This window comes from Centropristis striata, chromosome 9 (genome assembly GCF_030273125.1).
Source record: "Centropristis striata isolate RG_2023a ecotype Rhode Island chromosome 9, C.striata_1.0, whole genome shotgun sequence".
Taxonomy (NCBI): domain Eukaryota; kingdom Metazoa; phylum Chordata; class Actinopteri; order Perciformes; family Serranidae; genus Centropristis; species Centropristis striata.
In genome coordinates, this window is record NC_081525.1 from 16962981 (window position 1) to 16976015 (window position 13035).

At 39.6% G+C, this 13035-nt stretch overlaps 2 protein-coding genes across 3 annotated transcripts in view; one reads left to right on the top strand and one right to left on the bottom strand.

Annotated features, from left to right (window-relative positions):
* Positions 1 to 11341, top strand: atp1b1a (ATPase Na+/K+ transporting subunit beta 1a). The gene is made up of 6 exons (XM_059340418.1): positions 1 to 408; positions 5152 to 5280; positions 6764 to 6919; positions 7833 to 8017; positions 9812 to 9895; positions 9983 to 11341. The coding sequence occupies exons 1-6, from the start codon at positions 315 to 317 to the stop codon at positions 10238 to 10240; spliced, it is 906 nt and encodes a 301-aa protein (XP_059196401.1). The 5' UTR covers positions 1 to 314; the 3' UTR covers positions 10241 to 11341.
* The window catches only part of nme7 (NME/NM23 family member 7), a 22742-nt gene continuing 20860 nt past the window's right edge, over positions 11154 to 13035 (bottom strand). For both annotated transcript variants that reach the window (XM_059340415.1, XM_059340416.1), the window contains exons 11-12: positions 12776 to 12883; positions 11154 to 11418 (exon numbers count right to left, since the gene is read on the bottom strand). In XM_059340415.1, coding sequence (XP_059196398.1) covers positions 11386 to 11418; positions 12776 to 12883 — 141 coding nt within the window. In that variant the 3' untranslated portion in view covers positions 11154 to 11385. The remainder of the gene's footprint in view (positions 11419 to 12775; positions 12884 to 13035) is intronic.

Here is a 13035-nt window from a genome sequence, read left to right on the forward strand (position 1 = left end):
CTCTGTGCGTTCATTAGTGTGCTAGCCTGTAGCAAGCCCCCCTTTGCTTCCCTCTTACGCAAAAAGCAGAGGAAGCTTGTGATTTGCTAGACTCAGCCCTCCCTCTTCGGGGGGTAACTTATTACGGGAGTTTGCAGGCGGAGTCGGTTTCCCCGAGAGATAAATTGAGTGTGGTATTATTGGAGGAGTCGGGTACGAAACTGTCCTTTCGTGTTTCCTGTGGGGGACAGTCAACAGTCTGAGCTAGAACTACCTAAAGCGAACCGTTCAGATCAAGTAAATCGGGAAAAAGGGGGATATAACGGGGATTTAAAATGTCGGCAAACAAAGACAGCGACGGCGGATGGAGGACGTTTCTGTGGAATTCAGAGAAGAAAGAGTTTCTAGGACGAACAGGCATCAGTTGGTGTAAGTACTCATTTCCTATATTTTTTACTGAATTTACCAGCTAGAGACCGTTTGGAGACCTTGGTACAATCTCAAATAAACTGTGATGGAGGTGACCACGTTTGGCTGAGAGAGTGGAAACTGTCGGTGTCCTGTTGGTTTTTTTTTTCTTCATTTCCTGAGTGCATAGACAGCACCTGTTAGATCTGACTGCCTCTGACATGCTGCATCGTGACTTGGGTTTTTCAATGGAGGCTGTGCGTAAAGTTGGTCCGACAAATCTTAATTAAACTCATCTGTGAGGCACCACACCGCTGTATCTCAACGAGTTAGCCTTCTAGACACGCTACAGGTCGAATGTAATTAAAAATAAGGTTAATTAAATGTATGGAAAAATCAATTAAATCGCGCTACAAATGCATGAATTGCTCCCTCGCATATGTTCTTTGACTGTTTGGCCTAAGCTCGTATGACTTTCACAAGAATCAAATAGGAAATTGGTTTTGTGGTTAATACATTGTTATAGGAAATGATTACCAAAGGCGTAGCCCACATCGAGCCATTCATTAATAAACGTCCTTTATGAAAAGGTCATCTTGAAGGACAGTGGGCTGTGGGCCAGGACTTTTCACTAATCCAAATGGTGAAAGTTGAGTTGGGCTGTTGTGTGCCTCACTGATCCCCCTCTTGTATTTTAGCCTCCCAATGAGAGTGGAAGAAAAACAGAGGACATTTTATTCCTCCTTGTAATAAACTGAATAGCTAATCTCTGGCTCCTGTGTACAGGCCCGGTTATGGTTCCCCCCACCCCCCCCCTTTTCACTCAAACCCAAGATTAATGGATCCAGCTCTAATCGTTTTACGCGTTTTCAATACTTTAAGACGGCGGAATGCTCGCCTAATGCGGTCAGTGGTGGTTCTTGATTTGATAGGATAACCATACGCCATTATACAGTCCTAATTAAGCTCTCTAAATCGTTTAACAAATTATAAATGGCATTTTTCCCTCGCACTGTCTGAACACAGCCGGGTCCGGCCAGACACCGCTTGGTAACACGGTGGTGAACAGATCACGACTCACATGTCTCTAGGGCCGCCCCTCTCCATCTCTCACTTATTTTTTTTCCCTGAAAGAAACGAGACATTGGTCGGCGTGTCTTTGCCAGTTTAAACCCCCCATTCCTCAAAGATTGTTCAAAGCCCAAATAAACAGTTTATTTCCGAGAAAGGCTCATTTTCTGACTAGAAAAAAGAATCACAGTGAATGCTGCCGGAGTCTCGCCGCCGCAGCTGGGCTGTGCCAACAATGGCGAGTTTGTAGCGAACTTACGGGAGCTACTTTTAGGTGAAAAATTATAACCGCTACACGTTCGTAACGTAGTGATATTACCATTAGTGTAGTTATACTATTAATATGCATGTATCACACGTTTATTTTTGGTCTCTGTCGCCAGGGAGGGTCATGTCGCACTCACTAAAAAGCGAGCGATGTAGCTCTAAAAGCAACAGGTTTGTCTGTGCCCTTGAGTTGCTGAAACCTTCATGGTGTGTCAGAGCATTTACCAAATGTTCGTCGGTGTATGAAGTGAATTGTTTCTATCTCGGTTGTTTTAATAAATATGGGAAATATAGAAACAATGTGAGCTTCAGTGCCATACAGGTGGCTTTCCCCCCCTCATTTAACGTTTTCTTGACCATTAAGTAAGCTGAGTGTGTCAGAAAATGTACCGCAGAGCTGGTAAAGCGTTGGTGAAAAACGTCAGTAAAAGTGGAGAGACATCAGTGTGGTGTAAATGTGGTGACGGTTTCTTCACAACACGCTGCAGCAGTCTGGTGGGGGAGGTGCTCACCATTCAAACTCTGCCTGTCACCACCAGTAGGCCACTTTCTGACTCATTTACATTTCTGGGTTTCATATCTTGGCACTCCAGACTACAAAATGGTGTTGTGTACTTCTGTCACCCACGTGCACTCACACAGAATTGATCCCTGGCTGTCTTATAAATCTCTGTTTATTAGCTATAACTCCAATTATGCTCCTTAGATGGCCACATTATCAACTTTTAACCAGCTAAGAAACGTTATTACCACGAAAAGGGCTGACTGAAGGAAACAATCTGAACAGTATGAACAGCTGATTTTCACCTGCATCCATGACAAAAAAGTCATTTGTTTTGCAAATACTTGTCAGCCATACAACAGGTGCTGATTGTGACATATTTTATATATATTAAATGATCATTGATAAAGAAATCCCTGCCCTTAATACTAATCCTGCGCAACTCACCAGTGTCAGTGTATAGTTTCCTTCACAACAGGTGCATCACACAGTGAGCCTGCTATGGTTGCACGCATGCTCATAGGAAAATACCTCACCATGCATTAACATTAGCAGCAAGTGCTGTGACAACCAGTAGCCTTGTTTAAACACAAAACAAGGCCTTCTGTTTCCACAGTGTTGTACATTTGTTCAGACTTTTTCACAATTTTATCAAGAGATGTCCATTCTCTGCACAGCATTAATAAAATGGTTGTTGCTTTTGATCTCATGTGCTGGAAACACTTCCCATATGTTCTCAGTGTGTTTTATATACCAAAACTCACAAACAAAGCCCAGCCGAGTCTCCTACAGACTTCTCAGTTAACCGTCTGTAGCAGGAGATAAGGCTGTGGGGTTGAACCAGTTGTCAACCCGCCCAACTGGTTTTGCGCTGGCTGATTTGAACATGCAACTGGCAGCGGGAAGACATTTTGGGAAGGTGCCACGGCAAATACATGATGAATGAAAAACGATGGCTTTCAGGAACCTAAAGTCAGAAAGATGTCTGTAAGTTATAGGAACAAATCAGACATTGGGTTTTAATATTAGAATATATAAGTAGCCTGAAAAAGTATTTTCTCCCCTTAAATTTCAAGGACCTGTTCTCAACTGCCACACCTGCACACAAACATTGAAATGCAGAATTTTAAGATATTTCCATTGATTCAGAGTATATTGAAGTTACTCCCAGATGTGGGATGAGATAAACCTGTTACTGCAAAACGATAATAGTAACTCAGCAGGATAGAACTATAAACTTTTAATTTAGTATTTAATTTGAACTTTAATCAATACATTTCATTTATCACATGTAATCATCTAATGTACATTTCCAGTGAAATGTAATCCTACCAGTGCCTTTAATTTGTGCTTTTTACTCGAGAGATACTCTGAGATCGCACCGAAATTGTTTTTACACCACAGTCTATCACAGAGTTGTGTAATAGACACAGTATAATGTAGCTGGATACAAACAATCATCTTAAAGTAACTAAATAGAAACTTAAATGACATAAAACACACATTTAAATGTTGATTCAGCTCTTCCCTTCTGAACCTGTCTAAAAGAAGTCAATCAAGAAATGCTAAATACAAGTTTCTGTCATGAATAAAGTGAGAGAAAAGATAAAGTGGGGCCTCTTTCCTCCGTTAAGTGAGGAAAGTGTTTTCATGTCAAACCTGTTGGAGGAGGCTACACACGGTGGGGGAGGGGGCAGTGGCGCGACAGGAATCACTAGTGACTCATCTAGTACAACTGGGACCACAGCCCTCCTGCTGTTGCATAATGGGAGTAAATTTTAAATTAGGCTTAAAAAAAATCCTACATGGAGTCACTATTGTTCTAAAATGGCTTCCATAATGAGGAGAGAAAGGTGGTGCTAGTTCATAGAGGATATATTGACAGCCTTTCACAAGGTTTTAGTTGCATTTGAAAAAAATGAAAGCTTTGTGTAATTCTCACATTACTGGCACACGTAGGAACCAGGAACTAACCTTGCTCTATGGTGTTGAAACACAATCACATTTTGTTCCTTTGTCATTGAAGCTAAGGTTGTCACAAAACCAGAGGAAGGAAAAAAAGTCCTCACACAAAATAGGATTTTTTTTTTTTTAACAACCTGCACTCGGTGCTGGTACAGGTTGAGGACTAGGTGATTTTCTTCCCCACTGTTTCATCTCTGCAGCTCTGGGTTAAAAGTCTTGATTGCAGAGCTATTATATGGTTTAAATATGTGGTATTAAAAATGTATCAAAGTATGGATACTTTTGACAACTATAGTTCAAGGATCAACAATGTGGCAAGTAAAATAGCACATAGGGCTGGTAAATTTGGTAACGGGCGGTTGGAAAAAAAATTAAACACATGATATTTTTTCAGAGCTAATGATGGAAGTAGCTAAGTAGTTTCAGTTCTGTCTCACCTCTGCTGAGAGCTGCACATGTGCATTGCATTCATAAGAAAATGGCAGGTAAAGGCAGTTGCAGTTATCCTGGAGATTAAGTTAGAACAAAGTAAAACTATACATTGCACACAATAAACTTTAGTCTTTGTTGTTATTCCACAACCGCTAATAAATCAAACGATTTGCATGGGGACGAGTAAAAATTTAGAAGTAGATTTCTGACCTACTTGCCCAAACATTGTTTGAATTCTGTAACTGAATAAGAAATCTGTTTCTCTACTGTAACATTCAAAAGCTCATCATGATTTTCCAGTTTCCAAGTCATTATAGTTCTTGTTTTGCCTGACCAACAGTCCAAAGATATTCAGTTTACAATTTTAAACAGAGAAAAACAGAAACTCCTCACATAAAAGAAGAAATAAGAAAATCTTTCCTTCATAAATGACTGAAAACAATATTTTTTAAAGCAGTTAATGTAGGCTACTTTGTTTTTGTGGTTGTAATGCACATTATTAATCAAACGTACCTCTTCCTTTACAGTGAAAATCTTCCTGTTCTACGTGATATTCTACGGATGCTTGGCTGGAATCTTCATCGGCACCATCCAGGCCTTGCTGCTCACGCTAAGTAACTACAAGCCAACCTATCAGGACAGAGTCGCCCCCCCAGGTAAACACATTCTTCACCTTTTTTTAATGATTTAGACAGAGATAGATTGATAGATAGATACTTTATTTATGCCGAGGGAAATTCAAGCATCCAGCAGGATTCAAACATACATTGAACATGTTTGAATCTGCTGCAGTTTTAATGTTTGTTTCAGTTCGAGCTAAAGAAGGAGCAGTCTTGGTTTGGGTTCCCTCACCCTGATCGGAAATGTGTTTTGTCCCTGTGATGCTGTGGCTGTGTGTGGTTCACACAGTGTAAAATGACTGTTGGGGTGTGCCTTTAAGCAGCTACTCAATCAGAAGCCTTTCTGACCTTAGATAGGTTCAGCCATTTTGTCCTTCACTCCACTCAGCATGTCAATGTTTCCCCCCTCAGGCTACAGGGGAACTGTTGTAGCTTACACCCATTGTGACTAAAACAATTCATGTGTGCTATGATTTGTGTCACGGCAGACATGTTTACACATACATGTGTGGCAGTCAGAGTTTAATTACTTGGGGAGGGGAGGGGGGGTGTTTTGTCACAACTCAGAGGTCTTTAAGCTTGTTTTTCTGTAGAAAAATTATAATCTGTAATCTTGTGAGAACATCAAACAGCGCCACAGTCACACCAGCAGAAATTTCCTGAAAGCTTTGTAGACGGCAATGCAGATTTCATGCGCCCAACCTTGTCTTGTTGTGCCAGTACTTGTTTGCACAGCACATGCTCTAGCCTTGGCGGTATTTTTAGCAGTCATTGTAAATGACTGGCTTCATGCACACGGGTTAGTGTGCCTGTTTTTTTTTTTTTTTTCCTTTCTGTCAGCCGTGCACGACTGTTGATCATCAAAGAGTAGCCTGGAAGAGAAAGAAGTGTGCAGCGCTTTGAGTTGAAGTGAGTTTCCAGTAGTGGCATGATAAAGGAAGCAGGGGAGTAGTTAGATTTTTTTTTTTTTTTCAGAGCTCGAGCCCGCCTCTCACTCTGGGGCTAAAAGTTTCCATTGTGAGAGAGACACACGTGAGAGTGGATGGGTGGGGGCAGGGGATTGGTGAACTTTCACAAGCCTTCACTAAAATCCAACTGACTACATGTTACTTCTCTGTTTCTGCTGCTCCTATAATCTTTCTCATGACTACGGCAGTAAATAAACAGATCCAGCAGCGAGGCTGGGAAAAGACTCATTAATGTTTCCTTGTTCTCCTCTTACCCATCTCATTCTCTTCATGCCACGCCTCGCTCAGCACAAGGTCTGTGGAAAATTACTGCTATAAAGAGCTGACAGAGACCATCTGAGGAAATCCCCAAGACCCTACACTGTGTGTTGTCCTAAGATAATAGACCAGAGGCTCTCTCTGAGCCCTACAGAGAATAGCTCACATGATATGTTCACAAGTGAAAAAAAGTTTTTTGTTGTTTTTCTCAAGTTGTTATCAAGCATTTGACTTCTCATTTTCCTCCTTTTTTTGTACATTTTTCTGATCACAAACAATGTTGTGTTTTTCAGGTCTATCACACACCCCACGCTCAGAAAAATCTGAAATTGCTTTCAAATTGTCTGATGAGAAGTCATTCACGAAGTACGTTGAGGCTGTGGATAAATTCCTTACGCAGTATAATCCCGAGGGTCAGACCGATCAGATGAAGTTTGAAGACTGTGGAGGCAAGTATAAACCAGGGTGGCACTGTATAATAACCATTGTTGATAAATGGTAAATTGATAGGAAATTGAACCTAGGTTCTTATTTGTTTTACTCTTAATGAACAAGAGAATTATTATTAACAATATTTCCTAATAATTAGTAATGCTGTAATGCATGTTATTTAGCAGTTGATTGTTGCACTTATTTTATATATTATTTGTTTTGCAAATAAAACCTTGTTAAATGATCAATTAATACTTTGTAAAGCATCTTTAAACATTATTTAGCTAGATATTACAGGTGCAGAAATAATAAATAAATACGTTTTAATGAGGGCAAATTACTGTTAAAACCCAGAGTCCAAAAAGTTAGGGGCTCTGTAAATAAAAACAGAATGCATCAAACTCAGAATTCAAAGTGTATATTTACAAAAACAAAAAGTTAAGTATATCGTCTTTGTACAGTTGAAATTTTTGTTCATGGTATTTTATTAAATCATAAAGCACAAATGTGAAGTTTACAAATATTATATGAAGGTACAGTTGAAATTTTTATATATATATTTTTTTTAAATGTGACTAATATTTTTGCATTATTATAACATTCCAAATAAATTGGAAATAATTAACAAATACTTATTACGGTATATAACATGTCTTTCTAATTATTTGTTAACTGTTTATTATTATTTTATTGTTTGTTTACAGTAAATTAACAAAAGTTTAATCAACTATCAATTCACCATGTATTATTGATGGTTATTTTGTAACAATCAAGATTTGTCAGATCTCTTAATACATCCGCATTATGAACGTAGAGATACCTTATGTTCTCTTAATTTCATGTAAATAGCTAAACTTGGAGACAGACTGTGTGCATGGTAATTACTTAGGTTTTCCAGGTCTAATGGGTCTTTTTTCGGTACCTTTGCAGACATGCCGGCGACCTACAAGGACCGCGGTTCTCTGGACAACGATCTTGGACAGAGGAGGGCTTGCCGCTTCCGCAGGAATTGGCTCAGCAGCTGCTCTGGAGAGACCGACCCCTCTTTTGGCTTTAAGGACGGAAAGCCTTGCATTATCGTCAAGCTCAACAGGATCGTCAACTTCAAACCAAAGGTAAGTTTAGTGCACACTTACAGCATGAAAGCTTTCTTTTTATTGGTGCTATCACTCTGATAAAAGCCAGTGTTGGGAAGTAAATTAATAAAATGTTATAAAGGAACTGTAAAACACAGTCGTAAAACATGAGTATGTTTTTCGAAAGTAAAATTCTTTAATGAGTTTTAGCCTTAAAGCTAATGTGAACTAGCATAAAAGTGTCACCCACTTAACATGTGACATACAGTACTGGGACACCCTTCTTTGTTAGATGTGCCCTTATTAAAAGCTTTCACTTTGTAGAAATAAGCAGCACATAAACAGTACTTGGAGCGTAGATCCGGATCATTTAGTAGCACTCCTCACAAACTTACATATAGATACAAATTTAAACTGAAAATGAAATAAATTTGAATTTGGAGTAGGGCCGGGTATAGTTTAAAAAAATTACCATACCAATACTTTGAAGTGATAATTCATTTGACACCTGTTTTTCTACTTCATACAAACTGTCCAATGTTCTGTCCGCATCTCAGCACACTGAAGAGCTAACTCCATCAAATACACTGACCTCAACTTCAGCAAACTGCAGACTGTATGGGTTGTAGTGGGCCAATCACATGTCACATTAAATAGAAGAATGCTTGTGGTGATTGGCTTCAAGCAAAATCAAACAGATAGTAATTTTTTTCATGATCTGGTTTAAAAAAAAAAGAAGGATGGAATGCAGGTATTGTTTTGAGTTTGGATAAAACTTGATAACTGGGTTATTTTCGTCGATACCTTAAAGAAATCGAGTACCAATACTCAGCCCATTGGCCAATCAGGGTTGCATTGTGGGTAATGTAGGTGGCAGATTTTGGTAAGGAAGAAGAATGTATTAAATAAAAAAGGCAATGGCCATATTCTATACCAGGAGTATGTGCTGATTTGGCCAAAATGTAGCATGCAGTATGCAAGCAAAAGCGAAACCTTCAGAACGCCAAAAATACAGAGAAGTGGTCGCCTCCTGTATCCCACAATGCAAAGCAGTTGCACCAACAAACAGCAATGGTGAAGAGGATTCACATCTGTAAGTTTAAATTTTCTAAAAACAACTGTTGTTGGCCCTGTTGTAGGTATTTAGCGAAAAATATAGTTGTTTAAACTTGACATCTGTGGTTGATGTATCAAGATAGAATAATGAACAATTGGCTCTGACGTTTTTGGAGATGTGAGGGACCACTAGCAGGACAGGTGACCAGGCCATCAACACTCTGCCTTATCCTGACAAGTCCTTTTGAAATTTGCCACTGGCTCTGGTGTAGTAGTCAAACATGACATATAATTCATATTGGGTATATCTAAACAGGCGGTCTTCAGTCTCATAGTATCTATGAATGTGACACAACAACGGCAGCATTTCTTAAATAAGACAGACTGTGTACTGCACACAGTACAAATAACGACAAAATACAATCTAGCCTCTAATCCGAAGTTTAAAAATTATGTAGTAGGAAACTGGTCAATTCTGCAGTTTGCTCAATTTTGGCTTTATAGCTTCAATTACAACCAAAACTTGTGGTTCTAAATCAGTGGAGTGCTCTATTAAGGACATAGCAAGAGAATACCATTTTACACACCGCACAATCATTAATAAACCAAAATGCAACTGAAGTACTAATTAGAATGTTACATGGCAATGAATAACTGGTGTTTTATACCTTTTGGAACTTGCATTAAATAAGGCAACATGTTGTAAATAAACTTAAAGGGATGGTTAAAGGACGTTGTTCACCAACCAGTCTCCCTCTCTGTCTTTCTCTTTTATAGGTTCCCACTAACAACCAGTCACTCCCAGAACCTGTGATTGTCAAGGCACAGCCCAACGTGATCCCCATTCACTGCAAAAATAAGGTACATTTGATTTGACAGAATCTGTCCACTATGTATTACTACATATGTACCACGCACCAGAGTATAACTCAATTTCAACTGTTGCAGAGAGATGAGGATAAGGACAAGATCGGAGAGATCAAGTACTTCGGCATGGCGGAAGGCTTTCCTCTGCAGTACTACCCCTACTACGGCAAACTGCTGCACCCCCAGTACCTGCAGCCTCTGGTGGCCATCCAGTTTACCAACCTCACTTTAAACGAGGAGATCCGCATCGAGTGCAAAGTATACGGCGCAAACATCGATTACAGCGAGAAGGACCGCTATCAAGGACGTTTTGATATTAAGTTCACAATCTCCTCGTGACCTCAGCCATGACGAGCACTCTCATTTTGAAACCAATAAAATGTAGAGAGAATAAAAGAGTTCAGATAAACACCACTAGTCTTTGAACATTCATAATATACAGGACCTACACTTAATCTGTGTGCTTTACACTAGCTTTTCTGTGTGTTTGTTGAGGGTTAGAATGTAAAATACAAGAGTAGCAATAGCAAATATTTATTCTACTGTACATGAAAATATTCCTTGAGCCATGGGATGTGTTCATCTATTACTGTAAAACCGCAATTCCACTACTGACGTGTAGCGAGCTGTGTTTCTGTCCCCAAAGTGTTTCATCCTAATGTGGTTTCTATATATTTTTGGAGTGTCCAGTGCCGTAGTCAAGTCCTGTTGTAATCTCTTTTGTCTTACGTCAGCTTTAGTGGTCCAAGGTGTGTGCGCGTGCGCTCGTGTCCGTGTGCAGGTGTTACTTTATGTGAGTGCGTGGAGTGTGTTAATGTGCTCTGACTAACTGAAATACTAGCATGGTACTCTGAACATTGAAGGCCCATGTATGAGTAAATGACTGCGCTCCATGGAATCTTTATTTTTTTTCTGTGTGTTTCTTTATCCAAGTTGACTGTGGAAGGATACATTTGTACACCTTTTCTTTGTTCACCTTAGCTGTGGGATATGGTTTGATGACATTTCTGTTTGAAACTCTTACATCTGTTCATTCTTAATTCATAGTGTAGAGTTTTGTGGGTCCAGCCTAGAAGACTGTCACCTCCGTGGAAACAGTGGCAACTCAGTGCTTTGAAATCTGTTTTGCTGGAGACATCACATGGCGTGATGCAACTTACTATTGAATGTTTTAGCCATTTTCATGGTGGAAGAATTTTATATTTATGCAGTTGTACATTTTTTTCAAAGTGTAATGTATGAATCCAATACCAAAGTCGCTGGTCAAAAAGTTAAATAGAAGAATATCAGAGGCAATGCAGTATCCCGTGTAATAAGATGTTTAGTTGGTGTGAAAATACTTAATTCAATGTTGAAGATCAAAACACTTGTCAGGAGTCTGCTCTTGTCACTTTATTTAATCTGCAAAAGGCTGAAACAATAAACAGAAAAATGAGACAACTGTGATTCCTGTCAATATGTAGTATCGTGTTTTCTGGTTGCGATCACCCGTCCAAAATCTTGAAGAAATACTGCACCTGTAAAAAAATAAAAAAGCACTGACTGAATAAAAAACTTAAGGTGCAATTTATAATTATATTATAATATATATATATTATATAATATATTAGGGGGGAAATCATTTTTACCAAGAAATACATGATTTAGCCTACTAAGTGCAGCAATGAAAAAGTTCAAAAATGTGTCCAGTTAAGACACTCAATAAAACTTATATTGCAAACTTTCCAAACTAAAAGTAAGACCTACGCCTGAACTGATATTCCGAGTTTAAAAGCCTGTTGGAATGGACGGGCCCCTGAAGACTTGCGGAGGACGATGTGGCCTGCTAGCTCCATGGCTAAGCTAAGTTGGGATGTTTTCATGCAGCCTTGTGTCCGATATAACACAGCTATCTGTGCGTTCTTTCGTAACTTGCAGTCTCATGTTGCCCAGCAAGTTTATGTGGGGCCGTTTATGCCTAGCCTGGACCGGATCCCAGCTCTGCCGCTCTTCTACTTTGTCTTCCATCGCCGCTTTTGACTACTCTCTACCAGCTGTTGTTCTCTCTGCGCTTTGCTGAGCGAGTTATTTCTACCAGAAAGAAGCTAGCAGCGTAGATGTATTTACTTCTTCCTTGTCTCTGAGAGCAGAATTGTTGCTATAGTCACTAACTACAACCTCTTGAGGCACAATGCTATTACAACACAGGATGGTCTATGGATAGCTGGTTAGTGTGTTAATTTTTGTAGATACTTCTGCAACACAATACATAGACATCTATGACAAAAAGTCAAACTGTCACTTCTTCACAGTCTGATGATAATGTTAGTATTTTTTAAATTACATTTTAAACTAAAAATCTGGTCATATCTATCCAACAGATTGCACTTTTAACTTCAAAGTAGCAGCCAGCCCTTCTTCTCTGATTCACTTCAGAGTAAATTCTCCTCTGCACAAGCCCTTTCCTGGGCACTATGTCCCAGTCTTGGGAAAATGGCAGCTCAGTCAGTCATAGGCTAATGTTTAACAAGGAGGCATTTGTCCAGGCAACAGATCAGGAGTGAACAATGACGCTCGATGGGTCAGACCCACTCCCTACAAAACAATGGTTTTGTTTCAAATTCCTCTGCCATTCTTGTTCTCCTCAAAATCAGTGTGAGCTAAGGTTGCCCCAGCCCACAGAGCAGTCATGAGACTCGTCTAAAGACATGGCTTCACAGAGTCGGGGGTTTTGTTCTTGGCTAAATGCAAGGTGGTTATTTATGCATGGGCTGAAAGACAATGAGGAAACCCATTTGTAGTGGATCAGAAGAACTTCACAGATGAAATAATGTGGGTGTATTCTGCAGTACATGGAGGGTACAATGTGCGTATGTCTGCGACATTATCACCCACCTCCAGGACACCGTCTTCAGGGAGGTCTGTACAGTGCACTGCATTTTTCACTTTGTCTTTGCCATAAAGAGCACGCAAAGTGGTTGGACGAAGATGCCGTGCAATTTCCTGTTAAATGAAAACATCTTGTTTGTGATTCCTTCACTCATAATACACGGACACATCTTATCAGCAATTAAGTAAGTATCATAAACATGAAAGTAAAATCAATGACATGAGATGTAAAAAATATCAAGTGCTGGGTGGATGGTGCGGTGGAG